Raw genomic sequence first — 15,497 nt, 5'->3', positions numbered from 1 at the left:
GTCCTTCCCACCTCCTTCATATCATTGCCAAACTTGGAAACTTTACAGAATCTCACTCCTTCAATCATTAATGCACCAAGTCATTAAGGGACAGGATAGAGATGAAATTTAATGCAGCTGACTTCTTTCATTTCACGTGTTCTCGGTAAAATACTCTTTTCAGAGACTTGTTTAGTGATCAACAAAGTTTAATCAATAAAAGATAGCTCAAAATAGAATCTAATGGACAAGTAGGGCCAAATCATTAAAAAAAATCTTGTATAAAATCTGTACAGAGCTTTTAAATAACTTAATGGTTGCATAGGCTTCCACTATTAAATTTCAATCTCGTTATATTTGTTATCCAGATTTATATGTCTTCAAAACAACTTTTATTGAATGAGAATCAGGTTTATTACCATTCACTTCTATGATGTGAAATTTGTTGTTTTGTGGCACTAGTACAGTAATAGATATAAAAACTATGAATTACAACATATATAGTGCAGAATAAAAGGAATAATGAAGTAGTGTTCATGGACTGTTCAGAAATTTGAATGCGGAGGAGAAAAAAGCTGCTCTCATAAATGGTTAGAGCACAGGAAATTGTCATTCACCCCACACCAGCACCTAACCAACTAAGTCATCGGTTCTACCCTCTCTGCTCCTATCTTCAGTGATCTGTAAACTTTTATTCAGTAGAGATTTATTCAGTTTCCTCCTGAATATAACAACAGACCCTCCTCCATCACGTCTGCAGGCAGTGCATTCCAGAAACCAGAAGCTGCACATTCTCTGTTTTATAACTATGACCTTTTGTCCAGACCGCCCCATTTTATACATCCTAACTATTCACCTCAGTCTTTTCAGGGGGCCTTTCTAACATTCTTTCTCTAATGTGGCAATAGAAGTGAACTGTTGAGGCAGGACCTTAACACTGATGAATGCCTCAGTAACTGCCTTCTCAACATTCCCTGCAGTTTTCAATGATTTGTGTGCATGTGCTCCTAAAGGCCTCTAGCTTTTGCTACATTTTGAACAATATTCTTCATGCTGTAGCAATTTCCTACTTTTCCTGCTAGAAGGTATCCTTTTCTCTGCATTAAAACTTCATCTGCCATGACAAATATATAAAATTAATTAAGCAGTGGAAAAAGAGAGCAAAAACAGTGAGGTAATGTTCATGGCTCGCTTCACTGTCCAGTCAGAAATCTAATGGCAGAGCGAAAGAAGCAGTTCCTAAACTGCCCCTGTAATTTGTAAATTGTAGATTGCCTCTGCCCACTCGACCTGCATGCCTGTATACCCTGTAGCAATCTATCCTTCTCACAGATTTTAAAACTGGCACTTTTTGTAGTCTTATTTTTATTACTTCAATTACCTTCAGACATCATAAAATCAAAGGAAATACTTCCTTCTCTTTATGACTGAAATTCATGTTGTTACACTTGTACTTTTTTTTATCAAATTACTGTAAAAATGTCAGCAGTAATAGTGAGAGCAGGTATATATAGCTAGGCTGCCTAAGACTTTTACAAGTTGTACTTGTTAACATGGTGCAGACAGAGTGTTTGTAAATCTCTGGGAACAAAGGCTGTCGGGAATGGTGAGGGTGGAGCACTGTGGTAGGGGTGTGGGACAGGTGGCAGAGAAGGAGTGCCGGGGGCAGGAGGTGGCACTGAGGCAGTCACACACCCAGCCCTGAGACACCAGGCAAGGTCATTTGATTCCAAACAACTGGCTTATTGGTCATTACAAAATGTCTCTTTGGTGCTTCCTGCTCCCTCCCCTCTCCTGCCTCCTCTGCCGAACCATAATTCCCTGCTCCCTGCCCCCTTCCCACTCTCAGTCCACAATAAAGACCCATATCAGAATCAGGTTTATCAACACTCGCATATACCATAACTTTTTTTTGCAATAGCAGTATGGTGCATTGCATAAAATTACTATAGTACTGTGCAAAAGACTTGGGCACTCTAGCTAAATATATTTGCACAGTACTGTAATTTTCAAATGTTAATCATGGGGCATGCTTTTATTGAGCTATCAGATTAAACTGTGGAGTAGACCCGATGGCCTAAGTGGCCTAATTCTGCTTCTATGTCTTCTGATCTAAGTTATAGTGTAAAATGGATGAGTATATAAAAGTGCCCATTGCCATGCTACTCTATGCACGTAGCATGCTTAAGATGTTCAGCAAGGCAGCAGTGATAACACAATCTACAATGCACATTTGACATTGCTACCACAAAAGGCACACATACTATACACAATTAACGTTGACATGAGAAATTCAAATGTCTGGAAACCTACCATTGGGGCCACGTGAACTCTGACATCACTGGTGTCCACCAAAGGCAACAGCGTATTGGTTCCTTGTGCTTTACCTTCTGTGCTTGATTGACTCTCCTGGTACCTTCTATTCCTTAGCTGCCCAGTCTGGGGTGTTTTAACTGTGCTCTCGAGGTCGATGGAGTGGTACTCACCAGCTATTTCGCCATTTTGGTCCTTAAAAATTGTAAATCAGATCAACAGAAGATTATGTACTACTGTACAGAGATAAACAGGGGCAGGAGTTTAAAAATAAAAATAACTTGGAGTGTAATAATGAGATTTCCCCCAAAAGATCTGCATTAGTCAGTAAATATTTCATCTCAAAGAACCTTCCAAAAGCAATGAAATCCCACAATTTTGAACTAAGGGCATAGGTTCTTGAAGATGGGATCCAGAACAGAATCTTGAAACAGAGGGAAAGACTGTAGAAAGTACAGGCCTGACTTGCGTGAGTTTAAAATTTCCAATGCATTTGCATTGTTTTGCTGATTCCTTCAAATGGTATATATGGAACAAGTGGAGCTAGACTTCAACACCTCTACAGGAAATGGCATTGGCATTTGATCCTCAAAGACCAATACTGCAGTTCCAGGAAATTAAAAAAGGCATTTTGCACATGTAAAATTCTTTCAACTGATATTCTGAAGTGTGTAAGTTCTTCCCAATCTGTAAACGGAGATCACTAGGTCAGTGACTAACCACAAACAGATCCCAATTTTGTCTTTTGGTGACATTTCAATTTACAGTCTTCAGTGCATAGGCCTACATATAATATTTTGAGCCTCTCGTGACACCTTGAAATCTTGTTTGGTCTAATTGAAGTGATTTGCTTTGAAACGCAGTAATAAAATATTCCATTTGTCAGCAAATATCCAATCAAAGCATACTTCAAATCAGGGAGAGTTCAAATACCCGATGTAGACTGGGAGCCTGTTTTGCCAAGCACCTACGCTCTGTCCGCCAGAAGAAACGGGATCACTCAGTGGCCACCCATTTTAATTCCACTTCCCATTCCGATATGCCAAATCATGGCCTCCTCTACTTTGGCCATACTTAGGTTGGAGGAACACCACCTTATATTCCATCTGGGTAGCCTTCAACCTAATGGCAACAACATCGATTTATTGAACTTCCGGTAATGCCCCCCCACTCCTTTCTTCACCAGTCCCCATCCCCTTCTTCCCTCTCTCACCCTATCTCCTTGCCTGCCCGTCGCCTCTCTCTGGTCTCCCCCCTTTTCTTTCTTCCATGGCCTTCTGTCCTCATCTAGCAAACTCCCACTTCTCCAGCCCTGTATCTCTTCCTAGTTATTTAGCTCATCCCTCCCCCTCCCAGTTTCACCAATCACCTTGAGTTTTTCCCTCCTCTCCCCCCATCTTTTAAATCTGCTCATCTTTTTCTCTCCAGTCCTGCTGAAGGGTCTTGGCCTGAAGTGTCAACTGTACTTTTTTTTCATAGATGCTGCCTGGCTTTGTTGAGTTTCTCCAGCATTTTGTGTGTGATTCTTCAAATCAGAATGACTTCCATCACCTTCACAAATCATAATATTATGTATGGGAGAACCCATCTTTCTTTACTATGAAGAAAGATTATGAAAAATTTTCCTTCCTCTGTGCATAACACATTTTTAAATCATCTGGTCATGCTACCACGTTGGTCACATTCCCTCTTACACCAACTTAATGCTTGTTCTCACTCTCATGTCTTTTCTTCAAAAGGGGACCAAGATCAGAATCACAGGAGATTCTTCAGATGCACAGCAACACACAAAATGCTGGACGATCTCAGCAGGACAGGCAGAATCTTATGGAGAGGAATAAACAGTCAACTAAAATCAGAAATTTCTTTTGCTAAGCATACTTCTAATGACTCTTGATTAAAATAAATCACCTCACCTTATCTGGTGAAAACTTGGCCACATTCACGTTCTCCATGCTATACTGGGCCACTGTCCTTGGCCTTGCTCCTAAAGGATAAAAACATCAAACCAATATTAGATGGATTAAAATTACACGTAGTCATTGAAAGCAATAACCTATTACAATGTAACCTAATCAAACTGGTGTGTAATTAACTATATTTGACTAATGCCTGAGAACCGAACAACGGTGCTCACCGAATAAAAATGACAATGTCAATTTGTTTGTTCATCTACACTTATTGTACTTTGAACTATCTTCCCAATCTTTGGTGGCAACAGTAGGTTCTTCCTACATCTCAAAGGCTTTCAGAAATCTTCTTTCTCAGTCAATCTGCTCGGACTTTGGGATTTTAATTCACTATTCATTGACCAGAAAATTTGTTTCACCTACCAGTATCATTCCACAGTGAGCACTCATGCCAATGTTGCTGTTCCTTAGTCACCCCTTCTTTCAATCTAGTAAGGGAATCCCATGTTGGGTCTTGGATGGGATAGCCCTCTTTTTGCCGGGTAGGTCTGTGTAATATATGTTGCTTATCTATTTTGTGTTAGGTTTTTCTCAAAAAACAATGGGGGGCAGGAAATATTATCTTGCTCTTATGAATCAGCACCCATGACTTTAAGACTTTACAGAGAATTTTACAGACAACTTTTGAAATCCAATACAGGCAGCCAATGTGCACACATCAAGATTCCAAAGCAGCACTGTGGGAAAAGTTGAACAGAATTCTTGAAATCTGTAAACTTTCTGATCCAGGATCCAACAAAAGGCACTTGTAAAACCAGGCAACATGGGCCCAAAAATTTGAGAAAGGTTTCCAACTCAATGTCCAGATCCTGCCTATATGATATGGAAAATATAACATATTTGGAAATTGTATATCTTTTGTAACTTTAAGTTTTCTGTCCTCTTTCACAATATGTATTCATTTAATGAGACCCAATGAGAACTTGTGGAACAGCACTCCATCTTCCGCCTGGGCACATTGTAACCAATATGGATTCAATATTGAAATCTACATCAAGTACAGTGTATCCCTGCATTTTTGCAGTTTGGATAATGGAAATTCACCATTACGTAACTCACAAACTTCTAAAATGTTCTTAGTGATGGATTAAAGTATCACTCTTACAGAAATCATGGGAGAAAAAATAACTAAATAAACAAAAATAATGCAAAAGAAATGACAGATCTTGTCAATGTTTGTCAAGGATTCATGTAATGGAAAATTGCAATAAGGACAGTTTTCTAGGAACACAACTCCTCCGACACGTGGGGGTGTGCTGTAACTTGCTTTCTCCGTATGTATTGAACTGGCCATTTCCACTCTGTTATCCGTCTGGATCAGTTTTTGTCATAAGCATAGCTTAACCTGCTGAGCACATGCTGCAGCCCTGCACAACTTCACATAATGTTCAATCTCTAGGTGCTCCAGATAATCTCTACAACATATCCACATGGCAATTATGCTGGTGTCTCACAGATTCAGTGCTGATCTCCACCACTGCCTGTGTTGAGTTTGCACGTACTCCCCATGACATTCCCATTAGGTCTCCCATATTCAGAAGACATACAGTATAGTGTGAAAGCCTTAGGCACACGTATATTGCTAGGGTGCCTAAAACATTTTCACAGTACTGTAGTAAATTTATGTTAAAAAAAAATCACGATATGAGTGGTGATAAACCTGATTCTGATACAGGTCTCTATTGTGGATTGAGAGTCGGAAGGGGGCAGGGAGAGGGGAATCATGGTTAGGAAAAAGGTAAGGGAGAAGGGAGGGAGCGGGAAGCACCAGACGTTCTATAATGATCAATAAATCAATTGTTTGGAATCAAGTGACCTTGCCTGGTGTCTCAGGGCTAGATGTGTCTGCACCCTCACCACCCCTAACCCCTGCAACTCCTCCTCTGCTTCCTGCCCCCACCCCCATGGCACTCCACCCTCACCACTCCCACCATCCTTTGTTTCCACTAGATTAGAAACTCACTCTTTGTTCCACAACGACAAATACAGTATTGTGCAAAAGTCTTAACCATCCCAGCCTGTATTATATGTGCCTAAGGTTTTTGCACAGGACTGTATGAGTTGCTAGGTAATTGGCCACTATATATTGCCCCCAGTGTGTAGTTGTGTGGTAGAATCTGGAGGGAGATGATTGGAATACGGGGACTGGGATAAAATGGGATTGGTGGAGAATGAGTGTAAATGGGAACTTGATGGTCAGTGTGGACTTAGTGGGCTGAAGGTAAGAAATGGACCAAATAGGATCAGGAACAAAAGGCTCCTGTGCTTGATCCACCATTCAGCAAGATCACTGTTGACCACTTTTCAATAAACATTGATAAAATATGCAGCTGCTCTTCATTCTAGACATAGTCTTCTTTCACAACATGCATTCCCTCCAAAAGCAAATATAGACTCAAGTATGACTGAGTAACAAATATCCGATTTCTGCAATCATTCATGACTTTGACACTTTGCTGAGAAGCTTATCGATAGCTACTTGTAAAGTTAGCTAATGTGAATGGCCTCACACTTTTTACGTTATACGGGTTCGTTGTCGCCTAGCAGCTTATCCCTAATACTTTCCTGCCTCCTTCGCACAACCCACACCGTCACCCAGCTTTGTAACTTCAGCGTGAACACTGATACTTCATCCCCCTCATCTAAATCACTGATAAGATCATGATGACGTAGGACAACTAACCCTAATAATAACTTCCAGAACAAAAAAAACTCGTTTTTTTCCTCTTCTTTGTTCTCTGTCCTTAATCCAGGCCAGGATGAGCCTTCAAATGCAATGCATCTGCTCTAATTTTATTCAATAAACACTGTGCAGCACCTTATTGAAGGCCTTCTGAAGACCCAAACATGCCACACCCGTTGCTGCACCAACCTTGTCAAACACATCCTCGAAACATACCAGATTGTCAAACATGAATGTGTCCCGACTCTGCCTGATCCTAATATTATTTTTCTACTGCGCAATACCACTTTCTTAACACGATTTAGGCAGTTTTCATCCTACTGATGGCAGGCTAAATAATCTGTTGTTCCTGATTTTAATCTGATTTTCTTAAATATGTTGTTCTTTCCTTTACATTTAATGTCTTGCTAGTGGCTAGTGTAACATGTTGCAGCATCAATGATCGTGTTCAATTCCTGCTGTCTGTAAGGAGTCTGTACATTCTCCAGGTGACCACATGGGTTCCCTCAGCTTCCCCTGTTTCCTCCCACATTGCAGAGACATAGGGGTTAGTAGGTTGAGGCACACTATTTTGCCGCTGGAAGCACAGCGACACTTGCAGGCTGCCCCTCCTTGGATCGTGTTGTTCATTGCCACAAATGACATATTTCAGTGTTAAGTTTTGATGTTAAAGCTAATCTTCAATCTTTGCTCTCACACTGGTGAATACATTCTTCACAGTTGGCTGACATCCACATCTACTTACAGAACGATATAGCACATTACAGGTCCTTCGGCCCACAATGTTGTGCCGACCCTTAAACCCTGCCTCCTATATAACCCCCCCCCACCTTAAATTCCTCCATATACCTGTCTAGTAGTCTCTTAAACTTCACTAGTGTATCTGCCTCCACCACTGACTCAGGCAGTGCATTCCACGCACCAACCACTATGAGTAAAAAACCTTCCTCAAATATCCCCCTTGAACTTTCCAACCCTTACCTTAAAGCCATGTCCTCTTGTACTGAGCAGTGGTGCCCTGGGGAAGAGGTACTGGCTGTCCACTCTATCTATTCCTTTTAATATCTTGTATATCTCTATCATGTCTCCTCTCATCCTCCTTCTCTCCAGAGAGTAAAGCCCCAGCTCCCTTAATCTCTGATCATAATCCATACTCTCTAAACCAGGCAGCATCCTGGTAAATCTCCACTGTACCCTTTCCAATGCTTCCACATCCTTCCTATACTGAGGCAACCAGAACTGGACACAGTACTCCAAGTGTGGCCTAGCCAGAGTTTTATAGAGCTGCATCATTACCCCGTGACTCTTAAACTCTATCCCTCGACTTATGAAAGCTAACACCCCATAAGCTTTCTTAACTACCCTATCTACCCGTGAGGCAGCTTTCAGGGATCTGTGGACATGTACCCCCAGATCTCTCTGCTCCTCCACACTACCAAGTATCCTGCTATTTACTTTGTACTCTGCCTTGGAGTTTGTCCTTCCAAAGTGTACCACCTCACACTTCTCCGGGTTGAACTCCATCTGCCACTTCTCAGTCCACTTCTGCATCCTATCAATGTCTCTCTGCAATCTTCAACAATCCTCTACACTATCTACAACACCACCAACCTTTGTGTCATCTGCAAACTTGCCAATCCACCCTTCTACATCCACACCCAGGTCGTTAATAAAAATCATGAAAAGTAGAGGTCCCAGAACCTATCCTTGTGGGACAACACTATTCACAACCTCCAATCCGAATGCACTCCCTCCACCACGACCCTCTGCCTTCTGCAGGCAAGCCAATTCTGAATCCACCTGGCCAAACTTTCCTGGATCCCATGCCTTCTGACTTTCTGAATAAGCCTACCGTGTGGAACCTTGTCAAATGCCTTACTAAAATCCATGTAGATCACATCCACTGCACTACCATCACCTATATGCCTGGTCACCTCCTCAAAGAACTCTATCAGGCTTGTGAGACACGATCTGCCCTTCACAAAGCCATGCTGACTGTCCCTGATCAGACCATGATTCTCTAAATGCCCATAGATCCTATCTCTAAGAATCTTTTCCAACAGTTTTCCCACCATAGACATAAGGCTCACTGGTCTATAATTACCCGGACTATCCCTACTACCTTTTTTGAACAAGGGGACTACATTCGCCTCCCTCCAATACTCTGGTACCATTCCCGTGGACAACGAGGACATAAAGATCCTAGCCAGAGGCTCAGCAATCTCTTCCCTCGCCTCGTGGAGCAGCCTGAGGAATATTCTGTCAGGCACCGGGGACTTATCCGTCCTAATGTATTTTAACAACTCCAACACCTCCTCTCCCTTAATATTAACATGCTCCAGAACATCAACCTCACTCATAGTGTCCTCACCGTCATCAAGTTCCCTCTCATTGGTGAATACCAAAGAGGAGTATTCATTGAGGACCTCGCTCACTTCCACAGTCTCCAGGCACATCTTCCTACTTTTATCTCTAATTGGTCCTACCTTCTCTCCTGTCATCCTTTTGTTCTTCACATAATTGAAGAATGCCTTGGGGTTTTCCTTTACCTTACTCGCCAAGGCCTTCTCATGCCCCGTTCTTAAGCTCCTTTCTTGCTGCCCTATATTCCTCAAGAGACTCATCTGATTCTTGCTTCCTAAACCTCATGTATGCTGCCTTCTTCCATCTGCCTAGATTCTCCACCTCACTTGCCACCCATAGCTCCTTCACCCTACCATTCTTTATCTTATTCACTGGGACAAATTTATCCCTAACATCCTGCAAGAGATCCCTAAACATCAACCACATGTCCATAGTACATTTCCCTGCAAAAACATCATCCCAATTCACACCCGCAAGTTCTGGCCTTATAGCCTCACAATTTGCCCTTCCTCAATTAGAAATTTTCCTGTCTAATACTAGATCTAGTATGGCATTCCCCCAGTCAGCCTGTCAACATACTGTGACAGGAACCTGTCCTGGACACACTTAACAACTCTGCCCCGTCTAAACCATTGGAACTAATCAGGTGCCAATCGATATTAGGGAAGTTAAAGTCACCCATGATAACAACCCTGTTATTTTTGCACCTTTCCAAAATCTGCCTCCCAATCTGCTCCTCAGTATCTCTGCTCCTACCAGGGGGCCTATAGAATACTCCCAATAGAGTAACTGCTCCCTTCCTGTTCCTGACTTCTATCCATACTGACTCAGAAGAGGATCCTGCTACATTACCCACCCTTTCTGCAGCTGTAATAGTATCCCTGACTAGTAATGCCACCCCTCCTCCCCTTCCCCCCACTCTCTATCCCTTTTAAAGCACTGAAATCCAGGAATATTGAGAATCCATTCCTGCCCTGGTGCCAGCCAAATCTCCGTAATGGCCAGTACATCATTGTGCTGCCTTTATGGCAGTTATTTAGTTTATAATATTTTCGCGTAGTAATTTGTTAGCATTTTTTTAGTTAAAGTTAGGATTGTTTAAATCAATTGATTTGTCTGTAATACATCGCGGCTGCGATGACGTCACATCCGGGTTCGCCGCGTCTTGTGGGGAATTACCGGTTTGAGATTCACGCAAGGGTGGGGGTCACTCACATGTGCCACCATAACGCTGACTAGGGTCTCTCTATGCACCAAAGACGCAGTGAAAGCAACGCTGTAAGTCATTAGATAATCGGTATTTTGAGTTAGAATGTTAACGCCGATTCTGTTAAAAGTAACGACGGTCGGTAAGGTTTACCTTTTCGTCAGTTAAAGAGTCGGGATAGTTTGTATTGAAGTGTATCTAAAGCAGCCAATGGAGCAGTTAGATTCTGACTGTATGCTGCACTTTAATGTAATGTAGTTATTGTAGTTTTACCTTTGCAAGTATTCACAATGTAAATGTGATATTTAGAAGGGAACAAACACTGTACCAATCCTGTATTGTTTTTCAACAGTTTTCACCATGCGTTAATGTGAAGAGTGAACAGTAAATGGTTAATCTTACTGCGGTCTCGTTTGCATTGATTCTGGTTTATCTCGACGTTTACCTCGGCGTTACTTCACACCCGAGCGAGAACGTTACAATCATAATTCCATGTATGTATCCAAGCTCTCAGTTCATCACCTTTGTTCCTGATGCTTCTTGCATTGAAGTACACACACTTTAGCCCTTCTACCTTACTACCTTTACACCCTTTATTCTGCTTCTCTTTCCTCTGTTACGAAGGATGAACAACTCTGATGGGCAGAAGGGTGCAGAGTTGCCCATGCCCCCCCCCCCTTTTGGAGAATTGCAAACCGTTACTATTTCAATGCTGCTAACAAGGAAGTAAGAGAGACAAAAGAAAACATGCCAGGACAGCTGTTACTGATAACAGCTCATGAGAGAGAATGAGAGAGACACAGATAAGAGGTAAACAAGTTGGAACATCTGCTACTGATAAGAGAGGAGAGGAGCCATTGATTTACTGTTATTGTCTTTTGGAGAAGGATTGTTTACGGTACTATTCTGTTCATTGAAATTCCTCGGTGTACATCCGGAGTGGGCTGGTTTGATGGGCTAAGTCATTCAAAACTGATTGACACTTGAGACCCCGTGAGTGGGGATAAAAGTGAGGTCTGGGGTGACACCCCTCAGACGCACCAGGAGACACGCTAGTGAGCATCAGACACCCACAAGAAAGTGTGGGGCAACGGAGACCGAACGAAGGATCGGTAAATTTTAACTCAGTGTTTATAGCGAGGCCGGTGGGGGCTTGTGTGTGTGTCCACCTTTGCCTGGGTGATGAGTCCACCACGGAAGAATGGTCTAGCTAAAGGACGGAGGGGTCATACATCGACGGATCAAGATCGTAAAGGAAGGTTGGCAAGACAATAGCTGTTAACTGTTCGTTCGCTCTCTCTCTCTCTCTCCAACAATTACAACACATCGACCAACAACTACCTCAGCCTGCATGAACTGAAATGAACTTTATATTTCCATGTGACAATTCATTATCCCCTAGATAACGACAGAGCTTGTTTATTATTGATTATTATTATACCCACACTTTTAGGTTTAGGATTGTTAACGTCTATTATCTGTATATTTGCATTGATACTGTTTTGTATATTTTTACTAATAAACACTGTTGAAAATAGTACCACCAGACTCCAACGGACACTTCTATCTTTGCTGGTAAGACACCCAGTTACAGGGTACGTAACACCTCAAAGCCTCTCTATATGGTAGATCTGGCTTTTCTCCACGCACTATACTTGCAGCGCTTGCATGACCTTTATCCTCCTCCACCTCACTATCTGCTCTAACACTCTGGTTCCCCTCCCCCTGCAAATCTAGTTTAAACCCCCCCGGAGCAACACTAGCAAACCTTCCCACAAGGATGTTAGTCCCCCTCCAGGTCAGGTGCAACCTGTCCCGTCTGAACAGGTCCCAGCTTCTTTGCTTTTTCTATTTATTGAAGTTCATTTGAAAATACTCAAATCTGTTTTCTGGAAGGCATCTCAAATTTTACTACAGGCAGTCCCCGGGTTACATACAAGTTCCGTTCCTGAGTCTGTCTTTAAGTCGGATTTGTACGGAAGTCGGAACAAGTACATCCGGTATTATTTAGCATCAGTTAGTCAAACGTTTGTTTTAGTATATAGTATATATTTTATCTTTCCATGCATATAAAACACTTAAGAAACATATGTATTCCAATAATTAAACTACTGCGTTGCTCAGTAATAATTGTAGCTTTCATTGGGAAAGCACCTTTCACATGCTCCATTATTCTCACTTTATCCGTTATCCTTTAAAATTGGTCTGATTGTTGACCAACTGTAGCCTAACGCTTTTCCAATGACCGATGGCGTTTCACCTCTTTCCAAACGCTTTATTATTTCCACTTTATTTTCAATCGCGATTGCTTCCCGTCAATGGAACAGAAACACTGCCGGCAGTGGCTCCCGAGCTTTGCCGGCTCTCGAGGTCCGCTGGGTCCTAAAGACCACCGGATTGAGACAGGCTAAATGGGACAAGTGGGGGCTGTGCTGGGTTTGGGTATTTGATCATCCACAATATTCCACGTGGGAATTTAAACTGGAGGTGGCAGTGTTTTTTTTAACGAGGTCCAGTTGCGAGCTCAACATCAACCCAGCATGGATGGTACGGAGTCACTAGATCGACATCAACCCTGGACGGGAACAGTCTATCACTGGATCGAACTTGGGAAGCTCCAATCTCCAGCCTGGCGCTGATCTCACTGCGCCACCAGCCGACCGGAACAAGGCGGGGGGGGGGGGGGGGGGGAGAGCAGGTGGGTTCAGGGTGACTCTTACTAAGAAAAATTTAAGCCAAATACAAAGTTAAACACTCAACACAGTGTCAACGGCAACGACTTAAAATGATGGACAGCGTTGTGATCCGACTTAAAATAGCAGACGGTGTCGCGATCCGACTTAAAATGGTGGACGGCGTTCTCCTTCCTCGGTTCGTAAGTATGAGTTCGTAAGTTGGACGTTCGTAACTTGGGGACCACCTGTAATTGAACCAAGTTGCCCTGACTATTCACAATCAAGGCAGATACAAGGGAAATGCGAAGACTAAACAGAAAAAAACATAATCTGTACACACATTGCGTCTAAATAGTGCCTTGAACATAGCAAAGTGCTTCATGGGGAAGTTAGCAAATGAAATGTGAAGCTGAGCCCTCAATGGAGATATTAGTAAAGGTGGCCAAAAGCAAAGGGTTAGATTTTAAACACCATTGTAAAATGGTTGGCTGGTGGTGCAGTGACATCAGCGCTGGACTCTGGAACGGAGGTCCCTGGGTTCGAATCCAGTCGGGCTGTTCCTGAGTACGATTTCCATCCATGCCGGGTTGAGTGTTGAGCTCGCAACTCGACCTCGTAAAATAAAGAAAAGTACTGCAAAATGTCTGTGTGAGGAGTGGTGCGCTACACAGTCAGGCTCACATGAAAATGCCTGACACTGGCCTCTCAGGCCTGAGTCGACGTTGATGGAAAAGAGAGGCACTAAATTTCAGAGACCAGGGTCAAGGCAATTGGAAGGACAGCTGGAAGAACAGAACATGCCACAATTGGAGGAGCAGAAAGATTTTCAGGAGCTCTTAGCTGAAAGAGATAAATGGGAGAGCAATTGCAACATGTATTACAAGCTGCAATTCACATTATACTTTTTAACCATGGGATTTTCTTTTTGTTTTCCCATTTTCAGGATGTTGTCACTGCTGCCAAAATCTATATTTATTACACATTCCTAGCGACTGCTGAGATGTTAATATGTTATTGTCTTCCTTATCTGCTGCAATCTGTGCAATGAAACTACTCCAGAATCTTACCTCATTGATCCAGTGTCCACATTGATAGGGTATGCAACAAAGAGTGACATATGTCATTGATGGGGTACCCATGCATTTGCTGTATGTTCAGTTGAAGCAACCAAGGAACTTTGACCCAGAAGTTGGGAAACTAGAGAGAGATGTATTTTTTATTTTGAGAAGACAGATCAACACAGTTCTACTGGCAAAGGCCAGTGAGCAGGTTGTCTGAGTTAATGGTGGCTCAGGTCCAGGTTGGAAGGAATGAATGTGGCAAACAAGTATATTACCTACCCTGTTACAATATCAGAGATTCCATTCATAATGGCATTCTTTAAGTCAAATAAGGGGAAGAAAGGGAAGGTTTTAAATCGAAGCAAGAGGCGGAGAGGGAAGAGGTAAAAGAAGCTTGGAGAGAAGCTGTTTTTTTTTAACTGATTGCGGCAAAAAGACTAGACTGCGCAGGTACATGACATAGCACGCCAAAGGTTTAAAAAGGAAGACCGCCATATACAGCGGCCATTGTCGGAGTGGACTGAGGCAGAGTGAAAAGCTCAGAAGGGAAGGAGAGAAAAGAGGAGAGCAGTAGTGATAGGGGATTCGATAGTTAGGGGGACAGATAGGAGGTTCTGTGGAAGAGATCGAGAATCCCGGATGGTCTGTTGCCTCCCTGGTGCCAGGGTCCACGATATCTCGGATCGAGTTCTCAGTATTCTCAAGAGGGAGGGTGAGCAGCCGGATGTCGTGGTTCATGTAGGGACCAATGACGTGGGTAGGAAGAGTGAGGAGGTCCTAAAAGATGAGTTTAGGGAGCTAGGTGCCAAATTAAAGGACAGGACCTCCAGGGTAGCAATCTCAGGATTGCTACCAGTGCCACATGCAGGTGGGTTTAGAAATAGTAAGATAGTGCAGATCAACACGTGGCTGAAGACATGGTGCAGACGGAGGGCTTCAGATTTATAGATAATTGGGCAGTTTTCCAGGGAAGGTGGGACCTGTTCCGGCAGGACAGTTTACATCTGAGCTCCTCTCATGACTCTGCCTTCTTCTACTATCCATAGTGCTTTCCCCTTAGATTCCTTCTTCACCTCCCCTGCCTATCCCCTCCCAGTTTCCCCTCCCCCACCCCTTGATCTTTCCTCTGATTGGTTTTCCACTCTCCCCCCACCTTCTTTATAGGGCCCCTGCCCCCTCCTTCTTTAGTTCTGACGAAGGGTCCCGACCCGAAACGTTGACTGCTTCTTTCAACGGATGCTGCCC

At 42.9% G+C, this 15,497-nt stretch overlaps 1 protein-coding gene across 5 annotated transcripts in view; it reads right to left on the bottom strand.

Annotated features, from left to right (window-relative positions):
* gpsm1b (G protein signaling modulator 1b) overlaps nt 1-15,497 on the bottom strand; it is a 316,327-nt gene that overhangs the window by 38,984 nt on the left and 261,846 nt on the right. For all 5 annotated transcript variants that reach the window (XM_073052866.1, XM_073052864.1, XM_073052868.1 and 2 more), the window contains 2 exons: nt 4,209-4,279; nt 2,293-2,487 (listed from right to left, as the gene is read on the bottom strand). In XM_073052866.1, the coding sequence (XP_072908967.1) occupies nt 2,293-2,487; nt 4,209-4,279 (266 nt within the window). The remainder of the gene's footprint in view (nt 1-2,292; nt 2,488-4,208; nt 4,280-15,497) is intronic.

The sequence above is a fragment of the Hemitrygon akajei genome, chromosome 7, assembly GCF_048418815.1.
Source record: "Hemitrygon akajei chromosome 7, sHemAka1.3, whole genome shotgun sequence".
Classification (NCBI taxonomy): Eukaryota; Metazoa; Chordata; class Chondrichthyes; order Myliobatiformes; family Dasyatidae; genus Hemitrygon; species Hemitrygon akajei.
This window is presented reverse-complemented; position numbering and strand designations above follow the sequence as displayed.